The sequence below is a fragment of the Pelodiscus sinensis genome, chromosome 13, assembly GCF_049634645.1.
Source record: "Pelodiscus sinensis isolate JC-2024 chromosome 13, ASM4963464v1, whole genome shotgun sequence".
In the NCBI taxonomy this organism is placed as follows: Eukaryota; Metazoa; Chordata; order Testudines; family Trionychidae; genus Pelodiscus; species Pelodiscus sinensis.
The window spans coordinates 41,966,740-41,992,634 of record NC_134723.1 but is presented as its reverse complement, the minus strand read 5'-3'; the positions used below and the strand labels follow the sequence as shown (position 1 = coordinate 41,992,634).

The window sequence follows — 25,895 nt, the reverse complement described above, 5'->3', positions numbered from 1 at the left end:
TGGGCAATAATTTTAATGGGGAGGCACTCCAAGATTTGGTAAGTGGTCAAGGGATGAACATTTCTATGGAGGGATGCAGGGTTTGAGATGAGGTTGGGTGCAGAAGGTAGCCCGGGGTAGGGGCCTGGGGTTCAGGGAGAGGGAATGGGGTCGGAGAGGAAGTTAGGGTGAAGGAGGGAGTCGTGATGTGGAGCCGGGGTTTGGGATGCAGAGTCCAGGAGGGATATATGGGAGAGGAGAGGAGAGGATGCAGGAGGGGATTCTAACCTGGGGCAGGGAGTTGGAGGGGTGCAGAGTGTTTGGGTAGTGACCATACACAGGAGTGGGTAATGACCTGGGGCAGGGTGTTGGGGCATGGGTGGGATGCCAGAGGCAGGCTCTGGCTGGGAGGTGCTGGCTAGGCGACTCCCAGCCAGCAGCCCAGCGGGACCTTCAGGCAGGCTCCCATATCTCAAAGTGGCTGGTTGCTCCATGTTCCTCTCTGCGCCATGCGGTGGGGAGGGGAGAAGCTTCATGCACAGCTCCCACCCCCAGCACAATATCTCAGCTCCCATTGGCTGCTCCTGCCCTCAGCACAATCTCTCAGCTCCCATTGGCCAGGATATGGTTGCAGGCTGGACTGAAAAGATTGGAGGGCTGCATCTAGCCCATGGGCCTTATCTTGCTTGCCCAGATCCATAACTATGTTACTCCAGTGTGGATTTTTCACACCATGAGTGATGTCATTATACCAATACATTTGGGGTGCGTCTAGACTGGCAAGATTTTCACAAAAACTTGCCAGCTGTCTACATTGGCTGCTTGAATTTGCGCAAGAGCACTGACTTTGTAATGTACAAAATCAGTGCTTCTTGCGCAAATACTTTCACGCTCCCGCTCGGGAAAAAGCCCTCTTGTGCAAGACTACTTGCGCAAGAGGGCTAGTATAGACAGGGAAGAACTGTTTTGCGCAAAAAAGCCCTGATGGCTAAAATGGCGATCAGGGCTTTCTTGCGCAAAATCATGTCTAGACTGGCCAGAGATGCTTTTGCGCAAAAGCATCCCTGCTAATCTAGACGCGCTTTTGCGGAAATACTTTTAACGGAAAAACTTTTCCATTAAAAGTATTTCCGCAAAATCATGCCAGTCTAGACGCAGCCTTGTAGTGCAGATCTGGCCTAATTCTGGCTTCCTTTGCAGCCTTCGACACATCACTTCAGTCTCTTTGCCTTAGTTTTCCCATCCTCCTCTGTAAAATGGGAAGACCAATACTTATTTTTACCTCATTCACAGGTATAATGGGCGGATTTACTGGTTGATATCTGTGAGGTGTTCTGGAGATAAAAATAATCACTGGCGCATTAAATACAGTTATTACATCCGTACAAAGATCTCTAGGATATCCACTGGTCCAATACATGAGGACTCAGGCAGGAAATGCAAGTGCCTGTAGCCAGCCAACTTACAAACCATTTCTTCCTGGACCAGTGTACAAATAAATACTAATCAATAGTGTTTCAGTTTCCTGAACATAGAAAAGATAAATATTTCCATTCCAGAAACCACTATCGTCTCAGACGGAATGCCACCTAAAGCTTGGTATTCTTAGTCACGTAGGAAACTGAAGTTCTACCCACACATTCACTTTGGCGCATTCATATTTATAGATCAGCTTTTATCTTCTAGTGACACCTAAGGAGATTCATTTCTATCCATATATGTAGAAAGTTTGTAGGGAGAACCTACGAACCTTTCTGAGGGTCCCTTCTGCTTTTTTACATTGAATTAATTACAGCTACTTCCTCTGAGAAGCAACATATGCCTCCAGTCCCGATATCAGGATGTATTGCTACATAATCTATCTTATAAAAAAGCCTACCTTCAAGGGAGAAGAACACCAATTCTCTGATCCACAGCATGATGGAGCCTCAAGACAGTCTATAACGCCCACGTCTTAGGCTGGAAAAGGACGGGCATCTATTTTTCCACCAAATTAGTGAATCAATTGTCTCAAAAACCTCGGCAGCAGATGGAGTTGTAGGCAGCAGTTTCATATGCAACTCACATAATCTTCAGAGTCATCTCAGTGGGCTTGCATTATAGTGAGACTTTCAGTCTACAACCAGCATAGGTTCAAAGCCAAACACTACATATTGCAGCTTTGCACTAATGTCTAAATTAATAGATGGCTGCTTTTGGTTAGTAATCTAACAGGTGGGCTTTAGATAGGTGGGAGAGCCAACTTTGCTTGCAGACAAATCTTAACCAATAAAGTTGAAATGTTTACAGAGCAATCTATGACAATTTTGCCAGCTGAGACAGACGGAAGAAAAGGTGCAAGCCCCCTTGCAGGTTATCTCTCTGTTTAATACCTGTCTCCACCATCTGACAAGGAAAAAAGGCACTGCACATGGACAGACGGACAGAGCACTTCTTATCGTCTGCTGAAGAAAGTCTTATTGCTGTTACAGAACAGAGATAAAATAAAAGGAGGAAAAACTGAAGAAACACAGTAAAGGATAAAGAAAACGTTCATCTATTGGTGCACTAAAACGTGGAGAAACAAAATAGCAAGTTTCCACACAAAAAGTATGTACAGGTTAATTAGAAACCCCGGGAATAAAGTTTACAATGGAAATCATAGCAGAAGCTTAAGCCCCGTGGACATGCAAGTTATACACAAACTATACCTGTAGACCACTAGCGAGCAATTTGCGGCCCATCAGGGTAATCCACTGGCAGGCTGCGAGACATTTTGCTGATGTAGACCATCTGCAGGCATGGCCACCCACAGCTCCCAATGGCCGTGGTTCACTGTTCCCAGCCAATGGGAGCTATGGGAAGTTGTGCAAGCCACAGGGACATGCTTGCCACTGCTTCTTGCATCTCCCCTTGGCCGGGATGGTGAGCTGTGGGTGGTCTTGTTTATGGATAGTGTCATAAGCAAAACATCTTGCGCCCTCACAGTGGATTATCCTGATGGGCTGCATGCGGCCCACCAGCCCACGGGCTGCAGGTTGCCCTCACTGCTGTAGACACTTACCAGGCTTCTTAAAAACAAACAAACAAAAAAACCAAAAAAAACAAGTAAAGCAGACGGTACTGGCTAGTTTTGGCGAGCTGCATTTTCTTAATCATGCACCCACACACTGAGAATACGTTTCCTTTGTAATTGTGTGTCAATGTGATAAAGTCATGTAACACTAGGGCAATTTAACGTAAGTGAACTCTTGGTTTCGTAAAAAAGTTGTGGCAGATGGTACGCCATTCAGTGGTACAACTTTCCACGATCCCAGTGTAAAGTTCTATATTTCTACTCACAATGTGACTACTAACAAAGGGGCTTTCTATGGGTGAGTCTGAAACTCTGTGGTGGGCATTTTAAATGATGAAATATTAGAAATGCAATTACAGATATAAGACACTTAGAAGGACTGGCCAGCTGCCAGTTTCAGCCATTTACCCTGCAGTTTGCCACTGCTGCCATTCTTAGATATGATCAAATTAAAGCTATTGGCTTACGTAAGATTTGCAATAATTAATTCACACCCTAGCTTCACAAAGTAACAACATCTAAAAATCAGTTCCATGCCAGCAAGGGCTACGGGTTTCCTCACACAATAGCACTTGACTGTCCACATTACCACAGCTCGCCATATTTCTGTGCATGCTGCCTTTCTAAAGTGAATGCTGGCTGTATGTGGTTTGGGCATGTGATCATCAGAAAGGATTGAGAGTGGCTAATTTTGAATTCAGTGGAGACTCATTCCAAAGCAGTGTATCTTGTCAGCTTTGGGGAGGAGAAGAGAAGAAAGAGTTGGTAGGCGATATTCAGAACCACAAGGACTGAAGGCAAGCAGGACTGCCTGGAAGTCAAAACACTTTCCAGCTGGAAAACACGCATATAGAGAAGATTGAGAAGCAAAATGGAGTGCTTTCTAGTTCTATTTGTGTCTTTCAAGAACTTAATAAATCTATTGCTAATAGAAGCCAAACACTCCTCCTTCAAAACACAGTGCACTCACAGCATCCAATTAGTGGCATGATGTCTAATGAACATAATTATACTAATAGACTGTCCCAAAGTCATAGCTATCGCCACAATCTCCTAGAAGTAGCATTTCTGCAGCGAGCAGTGCAGAAATGCTTCACATTTATTAACTTGTTTGCTTTCTGATTGTTGGATCTATTTCCCATTCCCAAAGCACTTAGATTTATCTTTTTAGTTTAACACAACGAAGTACAGGCAGTCCCCGGGTTATGTACAAGATAGGGACTGTAGGTTTGTTCTTAAGTTGAATCTGTATGTAAGTCGGAACTGGTGTCCAGATTCAGCCGCTGCTGAAACTGATCAGTTTCAACCGCGGCTGAATCTGGACGCCAGTTCTCACTTACATACAGGCGTCCCCAAGTCAGCTGCTGCTGAAACTGATCAGCGGCTGATTCCAGGAAGCCTGGGGCAGAGCAACTCTGCCTCAGGCTTTCTGTAGTCAGCCGCTGGTCAGTTTCAGCAGCGGCTGACTTGGGGACTCCTGGGGCAGAGCAGCTTGGGTGCTGCTGGGTTGCTCCAGTAGCGCGGCTCCTCGGCGCTACTGGAGCAACCCAGCAGCACCCCAGCTGCTCTGCCCCAGGCGTCCTGATTCAGCCGCTGCTGAAACTGACCAGCAGCGGCTGAATCAGGACGCCTGGGGCAGAGCAGCTGGGGTGCTGCCGGGTTGGTCCGGAGCGGCGCTGCGGGACCAACCCGGCAGCCCCCAGCTGCTTTACCCCAGGGGTAGGCAAGAAAAGCCTGGTCTGCGGGGGGGGGGGCACTAGCTGCACCCCCCACAGCAGACCAGGGAGATGCGGAGCAAAGCCGCAGAGCACGCGGGCAGCGGGACAGTCCAGGCGCGCTGCGGCTGTCCCACTGCTGGCGTGCTCCGAGGCTTTGCTCCCCATCTCCCTGGTCTGCTGGTCAGACCAGGGAGACGGGGAGCAAAGCCTTGGAGCACGCCCGCAGCGGGACAGCCCAGGCGCGCCGCAGCTGTCCCACTGCGGGCGTGCTCCGAGGCTTTGCTCTCCATCTCCCTGGTCTGCTGGTCGGGAGACGGGGAGCAAAGCCGCGGAGCACGCCCGCAGGGGGACAGCTCAAGCGTGCCTGGGCTGTCCCGCTGCGGGCGTGCTCCAAGGCTTTGCTCCCCGTCTCCCTGCAGACCAGGGAGACGGGGAGCAGCTTTTCCCACCCCGGAGGACGGGGGCGGCGGACCGCGGCGCATCTGGACGTCCCGCCGCTCCCGTCCTCCGGGGCGAGAAAAGCCCCGTTCGTAACTGCGGATCCAACGTAAGTCGGATCCGCGTAACTCGGGGACTGCCTGTAATCATATTATTCCATTACAGCTGACAAACTTTAGGGCCCTTGAAAGAGTAAAAAAGAAAGCATCCCAGTTTTCATGTATATCCTTCTCGCATATTCTAAACTTTACATTTCATGCGATCTACACACATGGAATTTGAGAATACTGAACTTTAAGTGACGTTCAACATTATTTGAAGATATAGGACTTTCACTTGAAATTAGGGCTGATCTACCTTCTGGGATCTGTGACCAAGATTCACTTCTGATAAAGACTGAAAGCCATTAATTCATGCCCTTTCTGTTTCAAGTCAAAGTCAAGTGTTCCTTCAACCACAAAAACATCTATCCACAGCTAGGTAAGGTTCAAGCCAACCATGCAGGAGATGCAACAAAAAGGATTTCAAACTTTATCTATTCTACAGATCTGATGGGGGAATATAAGGGAAGAAGAGATAAAAAGAAAAGGTTCAGAGAGTCAAGAAGAGTATAGATATTAAGCAAAGGACACTTCTTTGGGTGGATTTTGGCTGTCACTCAAGAACAGCTCACTGACAGTGCTATGTGATGAAACATTAGAAAATCTGCAACGTATAACACCATTGGTGGCAAAAGGCAGAAGAATCTTCCACATCAGACAAATGCCAACATTCCATTGTTACCTAATGCAATTATTTAAAAAAACACACCAGTGATTAAACAGACCCATGTGTATGAAAATAACTTAAACAATCCGCAATTAAAGTACTTGAATGACCCCAACCATTATTAAAAAGCAATACATTTTATTTAAGTTGGATTATTTAGACTCAAATCTAGGTACTAAAATCACCCTTAAAACATAGTACTTTTAAAAAATCCCTAGTTGTGAAACAAATCTTAATGTGGCCTGTGACCAAATAATCTTGAAGAACTATGTCTTGGTTAATATATCAGCAATGTCAGGGATTTCAGAGCAGTAGCATCAAAACCAGATATTTGCTGCTTGTAGTGAATAACTCTTTGAAAAGGGAGAAACATTCTTGTCTAATGAGTCACCATGTGGCAGTGAGAGATCAAAACCTTCTGCCCGCATATCTAACTGCAGTACTGTACATAATTGGTTTTGCAGCCTGTGCGTTTTTTTTTTTAAATCAACAGAGTTAATTAAGAAAATAAGTATGGCTAGAGAAGCAGGCAAAACCCAAGTCCTTAAACATGATCTACTAATAGGGCTGTCAACAGCTAACCGGTTAACCGACTACCCACTAAGCATCACCAGCTCTGCCAGGCCCCTTGTGTGGAGCTGCCAGCTCCCAGCTCCCAGCCCACATGGGTTGGGAGCTGGCAGCCCTGTACCGGACTGGAAGTGGCCCCAGAAGTGGCAGTGGCTCCATTGGCTCCGGGGTGGGGCTGCTGCTTTCGGCCCCACACAGGGCCGGAAGCACAGGGACTGAAGCAGCCTCTGTCCATGGCGGGGGGCTGCCCCAACCCAGCCTGCGGCCCCACCCGCACCCACCCTCGTTTAATCAGTTAACTGGTTAAACTTAATGTTTAACTGGTTAACTAATTAAACAGGATTTTACATTCCTATCTACGAGGTTACTGAAATACCAGAAAAGTTCTAAGTTTATTTCCATATATAAATTCTGAGTTCTGAAAATTCTAGGACAAGCTGAAACATCTGGCCACAGCAACATGAAATTACCGTCAGCATATATTTCGTCTCTCTCTGTTAACCAGGCCAGATGAGTATTTGATAGTTATTTTTGAAACTATTACCTGATTGTATTGAGAAAGGGCTTCTAGGCTTGAGTGGAACAGTACAAACTACCATATCCATTTAGCATGTTCACATAATCAATTGAAGCAAATATAACCTTGTGAAAACCTCAGCTGGTGAACAAACTAGTATAACGTATTGCTGAAAGCATGTCCCATTTCCCAGTCCTTACAGAACTTTTTCTTCATTACTGCCTCCACCAAAGAGGAAGATTCCTGTAAGCAATGTCCATATAAAAAGAACTACATTTGGTTTATTTGTGTCACTGGAGTAAAAAAGATGGGTGTAACTAGAACTTTTGTTGTTGTTGAAGGCTTCAGCTGTCTAACTTTATCTGAATGTTAAGTTTACCATAAAGAGGTTATTTTAAATAATGTCCATATTTATTTAATGGGCATTTAAAGGGATGTTAAATATCGGTTAATTGAATAGTAAAAGCATTACTCAGCCTCCGTGCTCATTCAGTCTTTGGCCTCTTTGCCAAGGTTGCACACAAAGGTACCAAATGTCACAGGAACATCTGTGACCACTAAGCACTGGGATGGGACTGACAACTTGCTGCACATTAGCTATCGAACAGACATGGAAATGTAACTTTTGGTTACCAGAAGACTCCATATCTCATTACCAGCACATTGAACCATCCAGCCTTACACTGATTGATTTTAATTTAGTTTCAATTTACCCTCAAATGAGGGGTTATGAGAGTAAACGATTACAGTAACTGGTTGTACTTTGGGCTAGGAGAGGAAAATACAGAAGAATTCCTGCAAATAATCTGATTTCTCTTCAGGACAAAGATCCATCTCTTTCTTGTTCCTTATGGCAATCCTTTCACTCCTTCCCTAGTCCTCGGTGAAGAGTGTTTTACTTCAGTAAGGCCAGTTTCCGAGTAAAAAGCCTGGTTGTCTTTACCCTGTCCCTACTTAGGGGAAGCACCCTATCAAATTCAATTAGAGAGTTTTGCCTGAGCAAGGACCGCGGGATTGGGCTTTCCCTGCAAACCTCACATACATGACCCCAAAGCAAACAGTGACCTTTTGTTTCTGCTAGAAGTAAAACGGCAGTATGTGGCCAATTATTTTCCAGCCATATGTAATAAATTACACTTTCAAAGCAACTTCAGTAAGCCTGCTCCGAGGTGGTCAATGTTGGGAAGAAGAGATGCTTGAAAAAGATCTAGCAGGCAATACAGGTCTTTTCTCTGCCAGGGCTAGAGAATTGCTGTGTTGCTGCTGAGATAGCTAGACCCTCCCAGCCTAACTGAAAAAAACCCCAAAACAGTTCAAAGTAAACATTACTGAGCACAATACATGGAAAGAAGAGATTCATAAACATGATTCATCACAAAACCAGATTCACCACCTTCCTTTAGGCCCATACCCTGTTCTCAAAGCTCCTCTTTTGATGTCAGTGTAAGTTTAACATGCAGATTGAGAAGGCTGTACAGCCTTGTTCGTTGTTTCTAAGATTATCTATTAAAAAAAACAGTCTGGAAGAAACTCAAGCCATATTAAATGCTTGTTTGTTGCAATTAAGAAGACCTTTACAAATCACCCTTACAAAAGCCTGAAATTCACCCAAAAAAGACTGAATGGATTAAAGCAAGGCCATGCTCTTCTTATGGGGAAATATTTGCCGAAACAGTAATAATAATTTTTCATTAGAAGCAACAAGATTGGGTACCATCATTCTAATGCCAGCACAATTATTTTAACACCAAGTGTGTCAGGTCCATACCCCCTAAATTAATTTCAGAGTAGTGGCTAAATAAAATGGCATACTTCTTTGTGCTTTTGTTATAACATGCTCATGTGCAGCAAACTGTGAAGAAAATGTAGTAATTAGAGGTTAAATTAATCCTTGACAGACAAGCAGCTTAGTAAAACTGGGCCCTCTTCACAAAACATAGCATACAGCTTGCCAGTCTTTCAGAATATGCACAAAAAACACGTGAGATTGGCAAATACATTACAACTGCGATCCAACCAAAAGGAGCAACATTCACAAGTCATCAGATAGCCAGTATTAACATCTAAATCTTATTTAAAACATGTGATTTAGAAATCAATGCTATCGTTATTGTAGACGACCTGACAGCCTGACCAAGATCAACAACTTGAAAGGAAAGAGCCTTACATAGCACTACAGGCTTTTTACAATCACAGGATGATCCACCTCTAATATTAACAGCTAGGAAGTTATCTTTCTGGTTCTGATTTTAATGCAGATCTTGAATTCCAGAGCTCTACCTACTCCCTTCAAAAATAAAATTTGCTGCATAATTCTGACAAATTAAATCGTCATGTTTGAGAGAGGTAATTTTTTTTTATTTTTAGGTATTTAATTCACTGATGTGGAGTAGAATAGGGAACAACCAATGCAAAATACAAGACACTTGGGCGGGCAATGTCGATACTTTCTACTAATTTGTGTGTGTGTGTCTAGTTCAAGTAAATATTTTCTCTGACCCTCATGACTGATGTAAACTGTCTTATTAGCCAGTTTCTAATTCCCTCAAAACAAGGTTTCTAATTAGAAACAGAAAGGCCGAGTAGCATTTATGCTACGAAAAGATCCATTGCTTTTACATTCACCTCTCCCCCATGCCTTCCATCCCACTTGGTTTACACATTATCTCTGAAGGTGCAAGGTGCTAAAAAAAACTGGCTTCCCCCAGGGCTAACACTGATGCCACTCAATAGATTGCCTGACATGGGGTGAAACAATAAGACAACTAACACCCTCCCCTGCAGAGGTAATCCATATCTCCTCTGCAACAGATTGAACCTCCAGCTGTCTGTTCCTGAACAATGGGCCGCTGTAGCTAAATCACCAGGTAGATTCAAAAGAAAATATCACAGTCTAAGGCCAAGTCTACACTGGCACTTTGCAGTGCTGTATCTTTCTGTCTTAGGGGTGTGAAAACACACACAGAATGCGAAACAGACAACAGTGCTGGGAGCTATGCTCCCAGCACTGTTGGCAACCTCCCATGCAGAGGTGGTTTACATGGAGCGCCCGGAGAGCTCTCTTCCTGTGCACTGCCCATGACCACACTTTCAGGTGCAAGCGCTGCTGCAGCGGCACTTTAAATGGCTTAGTGTAGACAAAGCCGAAGTGGCAGAGAATTGCAGTCCCTCCAAGTTCTTGGATCTACTTGGGAGTGCATCGGTAACACTGGACACAGCCCTAAAATATCAGCCCATCGATGATGCATGAACTAGGACATGCTCCAGGAGGTACTGACACAGAACAGCCTTGACACAGCTGCCAAGTGCTTTGCCTGCAGTAGGGAGGCAAAGAGAGATGCAGCGGTTTGAAATGGTCCACGAGAAGGACCAGGTGGCTGATTCTCTGGCTCATAACAATATATGTAGCACTTGGACAGCGTGCGGAATACATGATTGTTCGCTCACTGGCCTCCTCTCAGTGGCAGTCCTCTAACAGGTCAATGCTCGTCACGCCGGGAGCACTGAACTAGACTAAGGGGTAGTAGGAGGTCCTCCTGCCCCAAGAGGAGTGATGGGAGATGCCGAGGCCACACCATGCTGTCTGCTGCCTCCCTTTATGAGTGTAGGCCAAGTGGCCCCTCCCGAACCCCAGGAGAGCACTGTATGATTCACAGGCATTTCAGGTCAGGACAGTGCCTAGCAGCGGGGTCTGAAACTCACAGCCCATGAACCATCCGAAAAGTTCCACAATCCGGCTCACAAATGGTGGCTGGCATGCGAGTTCCTGTGGTCCGTAACCTTCCCCCAAGACCAGCCTCTGCTCTGCCCCCATCCTGCCACTTCCCCCACCCTGTCTCTCCCCACCCCAGTGTACCCCTTCCCTCAAGCCTTCTCCCCCAAGGGACCCGGACTCGGGGAATTACCGGTGGGCCAGGCAGGAGGTGCCAACTGGCGTCGGCCCCCCTCACTCTCACATTGGCGGCAGGAGCTTTGGGGAAGCAGAGCAACGCAGCTGCCTCTGCTCTGCTGCCATCTCCCAGGCCTGCCTGGTCACTCCACTTCATTGCGGCAGGAGGAAACGCAGGCTGGCTTGGGAGCCGGGAGACGCACTGGGAGAGGGGACACATGGAGACCGCCTCTCCCCCCCGCCCTGAGGCCTGCCGGAGAGGGGTGCCCGCTGGCCCACTATGGGGATTTGAGGACTGGCATTGGCCTGAAGGTAAATTGAACTGGATACCCCCTGCCTAGCACAATGGGGTGCTGGTCCACGACAGGGGCTCCTAGGTGCTACTCCCATACAAATAATCATAATACCCTTTGTGTGCGTAATTTGTCAAACCCAGCGCCGGCAGTGAGCTACTGCTGGTGGATGATGTTTGGAGAAAGAGGGAGAAGCACAGTACCATAGGCCCATCAACTCATGGGCCATTTTTAAAGCACTGTGTCCCTCACACATGGACAGAGCCCAGTGGGGCAAATCAGTCTGGCCTTCCGCAAGCTCACACCTCTCACATAGCTGCTCTCCCATACAAGCGCCAACCAAAACTGGAGCCAAATGATGGCCTCCCCCAGGTTAGTCAGCCTTTTCTCTTCCAACAAACCGCCCTGAGACATGGGAGCACGGCACTTCACACTGTCCTTCAGGGACACGGGATATGAACTGCGAACCCCTACTCATATGTGAAAAATCACAGTCCTTTTTAGATTAGTAGGCCACTCATGTGCCGAAGTGTTACCAGAACGGGCCCGCCAAGAGAGAAAAGAACATAACTACCTCTGACAAAATACATTACCGAATGCAACCCATTTCATCCAAGAGCCACAACCATGGCACATGCTTTTCAAAAGAGTTCATGCGACAGTCTGGAAAATTCCACACAAAGCAAACCATCTTTTCCTTTGCTTTGCTTCCTTTCCCTCCATTTTGAATTAATTATTAATTATTATTATTATTGAGGTGTGTAATACCAGGGGAAATAAAGAACCTACATTTTTTAAGATCTCATTCACACTTTCTAGTTGCCCCCGTCTGAATGCATTACTCACTGTGACTGTGCAACTGACCACTTTGAAAAGTAGGTCATTCATACATGGAAAACTATGGTCTCATTTCTGCAACCCTTACTTACATCGAGAGTTACCTACATCCTGAATTAAAATGGCACAATCTAGTCCACGGGGAACCGCAGGTGATGAACATCCAGCAGGAAAAGGGAGATAAAGTGAAACCTTTAAGTAACAAACATTTGGTTTTCCACAAAAAAATGCTCCCAGTAATAAAGAGCAAGAGAAATACAGAAATGACTGTAAAATGCTGATTGTTCTGTCAAGTTTTCCCGCAGCTGTCAGGAGCTTGAAGTGAGGCAAAGAACGCCAGAGCAGTTCTACTGATTACCAGCAATGTAATCAATAAAATAAGATGTACTTTTGCTACACCTCCACTCAAAATAAAGAAATATTTCAGTTTAACATACCAGGAACTCAGACAGCATATTGGTAAGTGCAGATGCAGTTAGCTTATTTGAAATAAATGCCTTTCTGACCATGCCCATCTTACGTGTTAAAAAAGATAAAAACTCCTAATGACCATACCAAAGTATCTTCTACATGTGGCATTCTAAGGCAAGTTTCGAAGTTTTCCCTCTCACGTTCCTGACAAAAAATGAAGTGCTGCATAATTTTAGGACTCAACAGCTGAAAAAATTAGAACAGTCCCAACTACTCTTTGAGATGTATAAAAGAACAGTTGAAAAACTTACAGTTGACTGGTGCTACCTAGGTTACCCATCAATAGCACTGAAACTGGTATATTATTAAGAGAGGTGTATGATGGGAATTAGTTTATTGTGCTGATCCATAGTAACCAGCTCCTGTTCGGCCATCATTTATCTCTCTCACCAGCGACATATGGGTTTGTCTATTCATGCTCTCAGCATTCTATCTGCTCCAACAAACAGTAGGCCTTTTTTTGCTTGGGTAAAGAGATTTTTTTTTTTAGTTACATCTATTCTGTGCGTATCAACATTTATGGCGGTCAGATAATTGCCAAAGAGCTCAAGGGGATAAAAGCTACTTCTTTACAACAAACACCACATTTACAGAAATCAATATTGATATATAACATTTTAATGCAAGACTTTGGCGTATCTTCTGCTTCCTTCGGTTTGAAATACATTTTTCTAAATGGCAAGTCAGCGTTGGGCAGACAGAAAGCCTTACTAATGAGTTAAAATACTGCTCTCCCTATAGAGGGTGAAAATTAGCAGTGTACAATGTTAATCATTCCTTAAATAAGTGAGCGGCAAATCTGTCAGATATAAAGAGGATTTTTTGGAAATGTGCCCTCAATTGATTTTGCTATCTTTATCTGAAAATATCAATTACTAAGGAATCGTAACTTACCAGAACCTTCATCTAAAGCGGTGTTTCTCAAAGCGGTCCATGGATCCACTCTGAGAAACCTGGTAACTGGCCGCTCAGGTTTGTTTAATTTACTGGCTCCACAGCCATGGAACCTTGTGGTTCCAGTTCGCCGTTTACAGCAAACGGCGAACCGGAGCCAATGGGAGCCTTGAGGCTCTGTGGCTGCGGAGCTGGTAAATAAAGAAACCTGAGCAGCCAGGTAGCAGGTTTCTCAGAGTGGATCCGTGGACCATTTTGAGAAACACTGATCTAAAGGTATCACATTGCTGACAACTCACAAATGGCCAGCAGACAGGAACAGTGAAAACTTTGGGATTTTCTGTTTCCTTCATATTTAAAAGCTCTAGCCCAGCTTCCTACCATTTTCCCACCATTATTCCCCCTCCCCTAAGTTTGCCTAAATCTAATTATCCCACCCTTGCCAGATTTAAGTGATCCTTCTGCAGCTATTTAACTTTTAAAACAAGTTCTTTTAAAGTAACGTGTAGGTGAACAGCACGGAACATGAGACATTTATCGATCAAATGATTGGGCATCCTTAAGTTATCCATTGTTTAGCTTTCTTATTACTGTTCCCAGTGTCCTTCACCTCTCCTTTCTATTGTTCATTACACTCATTGCAGCTAGTTTCTAGTTTGGTCCCAATTCTGTAATTAGATCCCTGTGGGCTAACCCTGGTTCCTGCAGAGGTCTGATTGCAGGATTGAGATCTTTGATTATTAACTCTCTATGGCAGTAACTATATCTTCCTGCATGTTTAGATGGTGCTTTGCACAATGGGTCTCTAACCAGAAATGCAATCTATAGGTGCTTCAATATAAATATGAATATTTCATTGTGACTACTTAAGAACAACTCACTACAAAATACCCAATAGAGTGTATTTACAAGGCACCTAATATCTGTACTCCAAGTCACAGGAAGAGTAATATTTTAACTGCTGCCAGTAGTAACTCTTCCAAAAAAACACTGATAGCTACCTTCACTCTTCAAAGTCTAAAAGAAATTACCCTGTTTCTAGGATCTAAAAGCGGAGTCTTACAAATATTTGCCCTTCTGAGTTGGAATTATTAGTTGAAAGAATATTTATGTATTTATTGTAATCAGAAACCCACACAGAAAAGAACAATTTTTGCTTTGGGCTGCTCAGCTGTAAACATCAAATAGCTTTTCACTCACTGGAGAGAGGAGCTGTTAACTGCCTATCACCTGCTTTACGATACATAGTATTTGTTTTTCATCCCTCAGCAACAGACTTATTTCCTGGTTGAGTTTAAAAACTCAGTGACGTTCCTGTTTCAACCCACGCATCTGTGTCACTGTCAACGTCAGTGGCAGGAAAACATTAGAAGTCACCCTTTGCTAATGGTTTCCTAACATGGAATTTCCTTCCAGCTCTCTCCCTCAACCCACCTCTTCCCTCCAACCAGACACATCTTTCCCAGATTGCTTTCTTTCCCCCCTTCCAAACATATGGCAGAGAGAAACAACTGAAAATGGTCACTGCCAAAACAGGGACATTAAGATTATTTAAGATGATAGAGTAACTTGTTCAAACCGCTCTTGCCTGCCTCTGGACTTAGAGGTGTGTATGCATGTGTGTTCGACCTGCTTTTCATCTGAGCTTCTCCTATGCAAAAAACACATATGTTTGTCTTGCAAGCATCTGGCATCTCCCATCACAGCATTGGTGCCTCCCACCCCTAATATTATACTTGTAATCAGCTTTCTTACATAAATGTATAGGAAAATATATTCTCATGCTCAGTGTGTGGGCGTGTTGGGCTGGGGAGCGTGCCAATAACTAGTAAAGCAATATGTGAGACCATTACTTTTCCCCCTGTTGAGAATATGCTACTTAGTATGCAAACTATGAGCACCTAGAGAAAAGAGAGATGTTTCTTTAAGGGGGAGAGCTGATTAGCTGCTCTGGCTGGCAGCAAACAGCTGGTCAGTCGCACAGGTTCAAGGCCATTTCAGCTCCCTCTCTTATGGAGACACCATATGTTCCATCTCTCACATCAGCAGCTTTATTTTCCAATAATCTTGCTCCAGAAGGCAAGCAACAAAGGAAGGCATGGCGGGTAAGAGGGGAGAGCCCACATTCTACACAGGGTTTATTGTTTGTCAGTGTCAGTTTTGTGTATGGACATGCTAAACCAGGGAAGGGGAAAGGCACCTGAGAATGCTTTTTTGCCTCCCTTGCCTACTAGCAAGTGGATTGTGGAGGAAGGAAGAAGAATTCCCACGTTAGGGTAATTTGATTTTGTGTGGGGGGGGGGGGGGGCTCACTTCTGGTGGCAGTAGGTATTGCATTCATTCATTCAGGTCACCCCCCCAGGCCAGGGGTGAGGAATCTTTTTTTGGGTGGGGGGCGACCCACAGAAAAAAATCAGTTGGGGGCTGCACACAAGTGAGAAGCAGAAACCAAACCAAACCACCCAAACCCTCAGCGAGGGAGAAAGACACTCCCCACATTCCTCTCCCGCACCAGAACCTAGGGGACCCCAGGCTTGGGGGTTCAGTGCGCTCCAGCCCCGCAGAGGAACGGCGGGGGGGGGGGCTCCCTGGAGGAGGGCCCTGAGTCTTAGGGGCTGGATCCAGCCAAGCCAGGGGCTGCTTCCCGAGTTCCCCACCCCCGTGCTAGGCCTTGGGGGCCATTCCTCTCCTTCCTCCAAGCAATGCACCAGGGATCGGGGCTGACCCTAGACCCGCACGGCACAAGAGGTGACACCCCCCCACCTTGCTCCATTTACCCCCCCCCCCCTGCTTTCTCCAGGGCGTTCAGCGCTCCCAGCCTGCCGCCCGGGCGGGGGAGCCAGGCGGCGATGTCGCAACCCGCAGCAGGAAGGAAGGAAGGAGGCGAGGCGGAGCCCAGACCAGCGGGTGACCCGGAGCTTCGCCCCGCGGCTGCTCTGCCCGGGGAAGGCCCCCCCTCGGCCCGCCAGGCCGGGGCAAGCCCCCAGCAGCAAGAGGGGGGAGGGGTCATGGTGGAGGTCACCCCCCCTTCCCGGGGGGGGCAGAAAGGGGGGGCTCTCCGCCCAGCAGCCAGACGGGAGCCCGGCTCTGGCGTCCCAGGCTTCGCCTGCAACCGAGCCAGCTGCCCCCGCCGGGCGCCCGGGGCCGCGTCCGTCCAGCAGCGGGGGGCCTGGGAGGAAGCGCCCGCCCGACTCCCTGCAAAGCTCCCAGCCCCCCCTGGTTACACACCGGCTGCGAGCTCCGCCCCCCCGGGGCCAGGCAGCGCCGAGCAGAAGCCCAATGCCACCCAAACAAACCCGCCCCCTCGGCCACTTCCCGGCGGAGGCAGGGCCGCGGGACTCGGGGGTGGGCCCAAGGCAAGCGAAGGGAGACAAGGAGCCGCCCTCCGAAGCCTGCAGGTTGCAGGGGGGCCCGGGCGCCGCCGCACGAGCGCTCCTCGCTTTGCTCCGCATCGCAAGGCTGAGAAACCCAAACAGTTTGCAAACGTGAGTCAGCAGCCCCCGCGCGCTCCGGCTGCACCCCCTCGCCGCTCCTGGGGGCCGCTCCTGTTTACACACACGCGCAGCCCGCTCCGGCGCGGGGGCAGACTCGGGGCTGCAAACTCTTTTAAGGAACAACTCGAGGGCTCCTCCTGCTCCCCGCCGGGTCTTTTGTTCCCGTCCCGCCCGCCTTTCGTGTGCACTTTACACTCCGAAATAACCACTGACTTTTTTTTTTATGCCAATAGAAATCAAACACTTTCTTTAAAAAAAAAAAACCCAAACACCGCTGCCGCTAGCACCCTCAGCCTGGGCCACCTTGTGGAAGACTCCCCTTAAAATGATGGGGGGGTTATCCGCCTATGTCTGTTTGATCTAAGTTTAAACCAAAAGCCCCCAGTAATTAGACTGAAGCAAGCCTTCCTGTACTGCTCTGTTTACACAGGGATACGACATCTTCAAGGGCTGAGTGGATTGGCAGTTTTCTAATCCCATTAGTCTGTGCAGTCAGCATTTAATCTCGGATAAAAATCAGGCAGCAGCTCCTTCCTTTCCGGGCGGATTTGGAGACACATTTCAGGATGAAATGCAATAATAATAATCAAGTGTTTGCATGAATCCGGCTCAGCCCCGTGCCGGGGTGCAGAGAGGCAGCAATCACAGAGCCCTTTCTGGCTGCATCGGGTTCTCCCTCTCCCTGCTCACATCGTGCACACGGCGCGCTTGGCTCAGAAATAAAACTATGCCGGGACCTCGGAGACAGTCTCGGACTGACCCGAGCGATCCTAGCGAGAACGAGGAGGAAAGCAGCTGCTTCCCAGGCAGCCACAGCCCAGAGGCTGCACTTTGCTTCCTTGCAGCAAACCTCCCGGAGTTTCAAACCTCTCCGGCCACACACCAGCCTGTCCCACTTTCTTACAAAAAAAAATCAGTCGAAGGAATCCACCTTGCTTCAGCTCCATGTTAGACACCCGCAGACCCCCACGAAGCAGCTGCCCTTCTCCCCAGACTGACACCGGCTCCAAAGACAGGAGCGATCAGTCCCTCACCAAGTGGCCCGGTTTAAAGGTTTACACTGTCTCACAAATACAAACGAGCAGAATAAAGGTGGGCGCTTCCCCGGACCACGCCTGAGAACTTTACAATTCCGAGGCGCTCCCATTACAAACGGCACCAGACAACTCTCCGGGAGCGAATTTAGCTCTGTTAAATCAGCTACTGCTTGCCCGGGTCCTAACCATTCCCCATGCTACTTACTGGAATATGTGGCTCCATGACCCGCTGGGAAACCAGAAGCATCTTGGACTGGCGATCAACCAGCTGTTAGATCCACTTTGGCTGTCTTCAACAAAAACCCAGCAAGGCAAAGCACAACACACACAGACGGTTTTCTCCTTTTAGGTTCCAGACAAGTTCATCCTGGCGTTGCAGTTTGCTAATGATTCACTGTCTGTCTCAATCTGCTCACTACATTTCCATCAACCCACAGCTTCCTCACTTAGAAGGTGGAGTTTGTGGGGTTTAAGTTACTGATAGGCATATCTAACTGCTGTGTCACTCAAAGAGGAGGAGACACACACACTCTCACACATACACACACGCACACAAACCACGCTAGCCTTAAAGGGAAAGTGTCACTTTTCCCCTTTAGAAACTGGATCCAAGGAATTATTTGCTCAGTGCATGGAGGCAAATAATTATACAGTCTGTGCACAGTACTTGAGCATGCAAACTGCTGCTTAGCATTTTTACAGCCTTCCCCGGAGGTGTAATTTCATTTTGAGTAAAAAAAAAAAAAAGTTGGGTAATTTACAAAAATACAGGGAGTTTTTTTGTATTCAAATCAAGGTATTCCAAGCCACTGAAAGGACAGAGTAATAATGCATGATCTGTAAAGATTTTAGTCCTAAAAAAATCTAGTGATTTCTTGGCTGTTTCTGCCATTCCAGCTAAGAAATTTAATAGGAAAACATTCAAAGAAGGGTTAAACTTACCTCCTGTAGGTGAACCCAGGTTAGTAGTAAAGGAGTGGAACACCCGCCTCCTAAGATGCAGAAACATGTATGAAGCTAGATACAGAGGCAGACCTGCCCAAAGTCAGGATGCTTCTCTTAGGGGTCTAAACATTCTTGTCACAGAAAAACTGTGATTTCTGAATATTAACTTTGACAGAACATCCACAGCAGCTGAGGGACTAAGATTTTCTTCTGAACCCCTCCAGGAATGTACATAAATTACTGGGAATAGCAAGTGGCAGGCAGTCAGGACAGCACACTGAGTTTGCAAATAATTGTGAGCATAATATCATCCCATTACCTCCCCAAATCAGCATGATGTTCACTTCTGTATTGATACCTCCCCGACTGGAACCCTCTCCTCTTTCTTGACTCATTGACCTAATGGGTGAGATGTGGAAATGCATTTGTACCATCGGGAGAAGCACCTGGAGGTATTCCAGTTCGTTACTTTAGACTTAGCTTTGCCCAGGTTGTGCGTGTTGATTTAAAGAAAACAACAAATATATTGAGGACCATCACTTGATGACAGTCCTTTTTCTTCATGCCTTTTCAGTGTGAATATTTAAGATTTTATTCTACATTTTAATACCATGTTAATTTTTAATTTCTAATAAAATGTCTTTTTTTTAGAGGCAATGCGTCTCTAAGGTACCGCACGACTACTCGTCGTTAAAGTTACAGACTAACATGGCTACTCCTCTGAGACTTTTTTTAGAGAGAGAAGAACTCTGTAGATTAAGAGCCTGGCTCTTATACCAACATGAGTAGGTCCAATAAAGGATATTATTTCACCCACTTTGTATCTCTAATATTTGGGACCAACACAACTACAGACATCATTGCATGGAAACAATGATGATACCTACATATTTTTATTGTTTCTACTGGACATAGTAATAACAGTAAATTATAGCCATCCAGAGAGGGCCTGCCCTTAAAATTAAGAAGCTAATAGAGAACGTTTCATGAATAAAACTCAAGAAGTATGGCCAAATAAATATAAGGAGCCAGACCTAGATCTTATGATAGTTCTATAAGCCCTGGTCTACACTAGGGAGTTATTTCGAAATAACAAGCAGAGCGTCCACACTGCCACGCCCATTATTTCGAAATAAGGGGCTGGTTATTTTGAAATCTGTACTCCTGCTTTCCTCGGGAGTAACGCTTATTTTGAAATAAGTTATTTCGAACTAGTGGTAGTGTGGACGTCCACTGTTGCTATTTCAAAATAACTACTCCCCAGAGCCATTCAAAGCCATTCAAAGCACTCCTGAGTGCTTCCTGGAGTCACATGTCCACGTTAACAGAGCCTGCCTCTGACTAATTTCAAGGTTTCCCCAGGGTATGGACATGCTATTCAAAAATTATTATTTCGGGAGTTATTTCGAAATAATTTCCTAGTGTAGACATGCCCTAACTGAGCACCTTCTGCTCTCATTTACCCCATGTCCCAGGGAAATTACCGTGAGGACAGAATTACCCTTCATTTTTTGCATGTATAGCTGGACGTTTACAAAGCAAAATAGTAACAAATATCCTAAAATGTCTGATCATGGCACCTGAATGAAGCAGGCTCTCATACTCCTTTGGTAAATCCCCAGTTTTATGGGCTGGATGCATCAACAGACGTAATGATGCATCCACATGACTGAGCACGATTTGTATTATTTTAATTGTGTTTTGTTCGGAAATGTGCTGCTAGGTTGGTAGACTGTTTGTAGCCTTGTGTATCTTTGAGAGTGACTGGGGCATTATGTCATACTTTGTATATTGTCCAAGGAGGGAAATAATGTAATAAGAAACTGTAGCATGGTGAAAGGTCCTAGAACTTGGGTGGCCAAACATACTGACTCCCCCGTCCCCTTCCCAAGCCACACATTATAGTTTTCAGAAGTTCGAGAGCCTGGCCCGCCTTCTGGGGCTTGGAGTTTCTGTCCCATGGGAGATGCCTGTCCCGCTACTGCTGAACCCCCAAATCCCATCATGCAGGGCTATCCCGTCCATAGGATGAACTGGTGCGGCCGCTGCAGACACAAAACCATCCTATGGACACCAGGGACTGGGAGATTATGGAGGTCTGGCTTGGTAGCTCCCCACCACTCACCACATGGCTGGTGGGAGCCGGAGCGTACAGCAACCTGCTCCACCCTGCCCTCCGTGGCTCCTCCGTGGCAGCGGGAAGCAGAGCGCTCTGCCTCAGGGTGCTCTGGTTTCTGCTACCCATGGAGAAGCAAGGCCCAGAGGGCCGGGAAGGTGGCATGGTGGGGGCAGAGCAGGTTGCTGGCCCATTCCAGCTCCCGCCACCTGCTTGGTAAGTGTTGGGGGAAGGACGCGACCCCTGCTGCTGCTGCTGTAATGCCCCAAACCATGTTCCCCGGGGGAGAGGGCTAGGGGGTGGGGCAGGAGCAGGGCTTGGGGAAGGAGTGGAGCAGGAAATGGGGAGAGGCAAGGCTTTGGGGAAGGGGGATTGTCCTGGGTCCTGTGCCTGGGACACCGGGGAGGGGCATTGCCCCAGGCCCCACACCTCCCTCGGGATGGTCCTGCTGTCATGAGCCTCATGTGAGGCTAAATACCAGAGACCGCCCTCCTTGCTGGACAGACGCCCCTATCTGTTACCCCATTGCTTTCCCTCGCCCTAGTCCTGCAGGTGGAGAATGGGAGGGGGCTCTGCTAGACATGCGTTAACTGTAAGGCAGCCACCTGTGGCTCATGAGCTGTGGTTTGGCCACTTCTGTTCTAGGTCCACGACTGTGACAACTGGTGACTCTGGTGAAAATCTGGCCGCCCTGAAGTCATGAGCCAAACTCTCCCTCCGGGTGCCTCTACATGGCTATAAAAGGCCTTTGGCACCAAGTCTCTGAGCCCAAGTCACTTGACACAGTCTAAAAATGGCAGTGTAGACATTTGGGGGAGGGTCAGAGCTCAGGCTCCGCCCACGGGGCCAAAGCTGCAAGCTCTGACATCACCACGGCCATTTTTAGCCTCCCAGCCTGAGTCTTATGAGACTGAATCAACTGACCCAGGCCAACCCCAGCCATGCTATGGGTCTTTTATTGCAGCATATGGACTTCCCTGGGGCAGGATTGCCCTGGCTGGTTACCCGTAGGCAAAGTGCTGATAATCTGACCAAGGTGTCTCATTTTTATTCTGGAAAAGGGATGGTTTTGTTACGGATAGGAAACTCTAGAGGCATCAAGGTTGTTGTTATGGCCTATTAAGTCCTTGGCCTTTTTGCTGAGCTTGCCAACCAACATGCCAATTGCACAGATGGTTTTCCTGAGGTGGGCACCAAACACAATTGTCATCAGCAGGGATCCTCTCTTTCTTCCACAGTTCTACCAGGGTTTGTCATCTTTCCTGGGGCATATTTATCCCAGCGATTCTGGAGAATGTGTGACTTATTCAGTCTGTTTTACAGAGCCGGAGCCCTTTCTGTAGTGACAGCCTGAAGATGTCAGACTCAAAAAACCTGGAGCCGGGGAAATGTGCAGTGAGGATAAATATATGTATATTTTTAAAAAAAATAATGCTAATCAAACAGAAGGAAGAGGAAGTGCACTGAAATGTACTTATTACTCATCATTTTGAAATAACTGAACCCAGCCATCCTTTTCCTGTGGATTTTGAAAAGCTGATCTCCTTTCCACTAGTCTTAAAGGAAAACTGATCAGAACCATATATTTAGACGGGGGGGGGAGGAGGGGGAGCACACCAAGAATTTGGAAAGTGGTCCAGGGCTGCACTTTTCCATATTAATGGAGGAGAGGTGGGGTCTGGCATTGAAGCTGGGTGCAGAAGGGAGCTTGCAATAAGGGACTGGAGTGCAGGAAAGGGGGTGGGGTCTGGGAGGGAGTTTGGGTGAAGGAGACAGTTGTGACCTGGATTAGGGGACTAGGGTGCCGGGGTTTGGGTTGTGACCTTGGGCAAGCGGGGAAGGGGACCAGGGTGCAGAAGTGGGTGGAGGTGTTTGTGCTGTGACCTACGGAAGGAGGGAGTTGTGATTTTGGGCAGGGGACTGGGGTGCAAAGGGGGTACAGAGGGTTTGGGCTGTGACCTGGGGCAGGGGATTGGGGCGCAGGATTTGGGATGGGATATGGGTACAGAAGGGGGGCAGAGGGTTTGGGCTGTGACCCAGGCCAGGGGATTGGGGCGCAGGATTTGGGATGGGATATGGATGCAGGAGGGGGGCAGAGGGCTTGGATTGTGACGTGGGGCAGGAGTTTGGGGTACAAGATCTGGAGGGGATATGGGGTCAGAAGGGGGGCAGACGGTTTGGATTATGTGGGGTGTGGGGCGGAGGGTTGGGTGCTAGAGGCAGGCTCCGGCTAGGACACTTACCTGCTTGACTCCCAGCCAGCAGCCTTCTCAAGCAAATTCCCTGCCTGCCCCACCCCCACATGAGCTGCAGGGGCCATGTGGGTTTTGAACAGCTACGAGCCTGAGCGGAGGGTGGAGGGTGCTTCACAAGCTGCCTGTTGACAAAAGGCAGCTCCCATTGGCCCAAAACTGGCCAATGGGATTGTGCTGGGGATGGGGGCAGCGCATACGGCCTCCTCCCCTCTCCCAGGCTCACAGCTGTTCAAACAGAGCCCCACAACGGCCGCTCTTCTCAGCAGCGTGTGGGGGGGCAGGGAGTCTGCCTGAGGCTCCAAGCTGTGTCAGCGGCCTGATCTGGCGGCCTGGCAGGTTGGCTCCAGCCCGCGGAGGGTGTCTTGCCCAGGCCTGTATTACAATAGTGTGCTGAATAAGTGCGTGGCTTATTCCACTGAAGAGAGAGCTAGAGATTTGTGGCAGGGCATTGCCCTGCACTGGCCGTCTAAGGGGCTGAGACCTGGAGTCAGGAGGAAGCCCAGCTGAGGCAGCTAATGAGGGCCCAGTTGGAGGCCATGTAGAGCAGCTCCTGGGAGGCGAAGGAGAGAGACCTGCCTGCCTGCCTGCAATGGGAGAGGCTTTGGCCTAGCAAGCCCAGGCTACCTGGCCTGAGGCCCAGGGCTGCAAGAACGAAGTCATGGAGGGCGGGGCTCGCATGGAGGTGGCCCTAAAAGGCCGGGTTGCAAGAAGGCAGCTGTGGTAGGCTGGGAGAGTTCAAGCCAGGGAAGCCACAGGCCATAAGTCCGCAAGGCAGGGTTGCAGGAGGCAACCGGGCAGGCAGAGTGGAAGAAGAACTGGGGGTCCTGGGAAGTAGGGAGGACCCTGGAGGAGGAGCGGAGGAAGAACAATGTCCCCCCCCCCCCGGAAGGGGGCGCAGACCAAAATTGGAGTGGTCACTGCCAGAGGGCAGTGCCCTCAAGAGAACACCTCACCAAAGGGGGCGTGTTGGTGTCCGAGCAGTCGGTTACTTCCCCAAAAGTGACCCTGAGGGAAGAAGCCATGAAAGTGAATCGAACCTGCTTCATATTGTATAGTGTAGTTGGATGAGCATCTGGCATTGTCAAGAGAGGGATCAAAGTGCTGGTAGCAAACAAAAAACTCTCACATCTCAAGTAAGACTCGTAGACCTCTGTGCTCTGAAGTCAAACAGGAAGAAAATGCGAAGTGCGGTGCTTCTGTATGTTTTTGACCTGAAATCAGGTGAAACTCAGTGGTTTCGGCTGAATTTCACTTTGAGGTTGTGTGTCTGTTGGAACCTGAAACTCAAAGCTCAACTCGAGGGGAGTAAAACCACATGAACTGAAAACAAAATTTGCATGAGTACCTGCAAACCAAACATCCTGAGTTTCCCCCCAATACTAGCTACAATGCAGGGCCTTACTGAGGGGGAGTGAGGGGTAAAAATGGGGAGAAATTAGGCAGGATGCAATGCAGATATCTCTGCGAAGATAGCAGAGACCAACTCTTCAAGGTTTGACGTAAGCAGCGGCTTAATGGACGAAAAATAGGAAAAACGGAGTTGTGATGGAGGAATTGTACCTAAGATGAAACAGAAAAGAAAAGAGCAGAACTGGGATTGGTTTTGAAGCAACAAAGATGGATTGTCCTTACAGGGATATAGGAATTGCCATTCCCATATACTAGGTCAGACCTTGAGCAATCCATCTAACCTAGGATCTTGTTTCTAACAGTGGGCAGTGGCAGGTACTTCAGAAGAAGCTGCAAGGAGCACTGCAATGGAATAACCTGCCCTTAGGAGAGGCTTCAGAAGCTTTTTCCTGCACTCAGGCAATTAGTAAGTGGCTTGTGTCCTGAAGCATAAGGACAAATACACCGTGTCCATTTTTTACCCACTCTATGCTAACTGGATAAAAACAAGTAGTCCTGTGGCACCTTAGAGACTAATATCGAAATAGGGCCATGAGCTTTTGTGGGTAAAACTTACTTCATCAGATGGAAGGGATTTCATAGAATCCTAGGGCTGGAAGAGACCTTTGGAGGTCACTGAGTCTAAGCCCCTGCCTGAACCAGGACCAACCCCATAATCAAGCCAGCCAGGGCTTTGTCAAGCCAGGACTTAAAAACCTCTAGGGATGGAGATTCCACCCCCTCCCTAGGGAACCCATCCCACTGCTTCACCACCCTCCTAGGGAAACAGTTTTTCCTAATATCCAACCTAGACCTCCCCCACTGTAATTTGAGACCATTGCTCCTTGTCCTGCCACCTGTCACCACTGAGAACAGCCTTTCTCCATTCTCCTTGGAACCTCCCTTCAGGAAGCTGAAGGCTGCTCTCAACCCCCACTCTTCTCTTCTGCAGACTAAATAAGCCCAAATCCAGCAGCCTCTCCTCATAGGTCATGTGCTCCAGCCGCCTAATCATTTTGGTTGCCCTCCGCTGGACCCTCTCCAATGCATCCACATCCTTTCTGTAATGGCGGTGGGTGGGGGGGTGGGAGAGAATTGAATGTAATACTCCAGGGCTACGTCTACACTGGCATGATTTTCCGAAAATGCTTTTAACGGAAAAGTTTTCCATTAAAAGCATTTTCGGAAAAGCACGTCTAGATTGGCAGGATGCTTTTCCACAAAAGCACT

At 47.6% G+C, this 25,895-nt stretch overlaps 1 protein-coding gene across 4 annotated transcripts in view; it reads right to left on the bottom strand.

The window, feature by feature from the left end:
• Window positions 1-25,895, bottom strand: part of MAMLD1 (mastermind like domain containing 1) — a 445,827-nt gene that overhangs the window by 94,564 nt on the left and 325,368 nt on the right. Inside the window, exon 1 of one of the 4 annotated variants that reach the window (XM_006137785.4) lies at window positions 18,166-18,525. The exons of the other annotated variants lie outside the window; for them this stretch is intronic. Within the exon in view, the coding sequence (XP_006137847.2) occupies window positions 18,166-18,207 (42 nt within the window). The 5' untranslated portion in view covers window positions 18,208-18,525. Of the gene's footprint in view, window positions 1-18,165; window positions 18,526-25,895 lie in introns of those variants that run through there. 4 annotated transcript variants of the gene reach the window in all.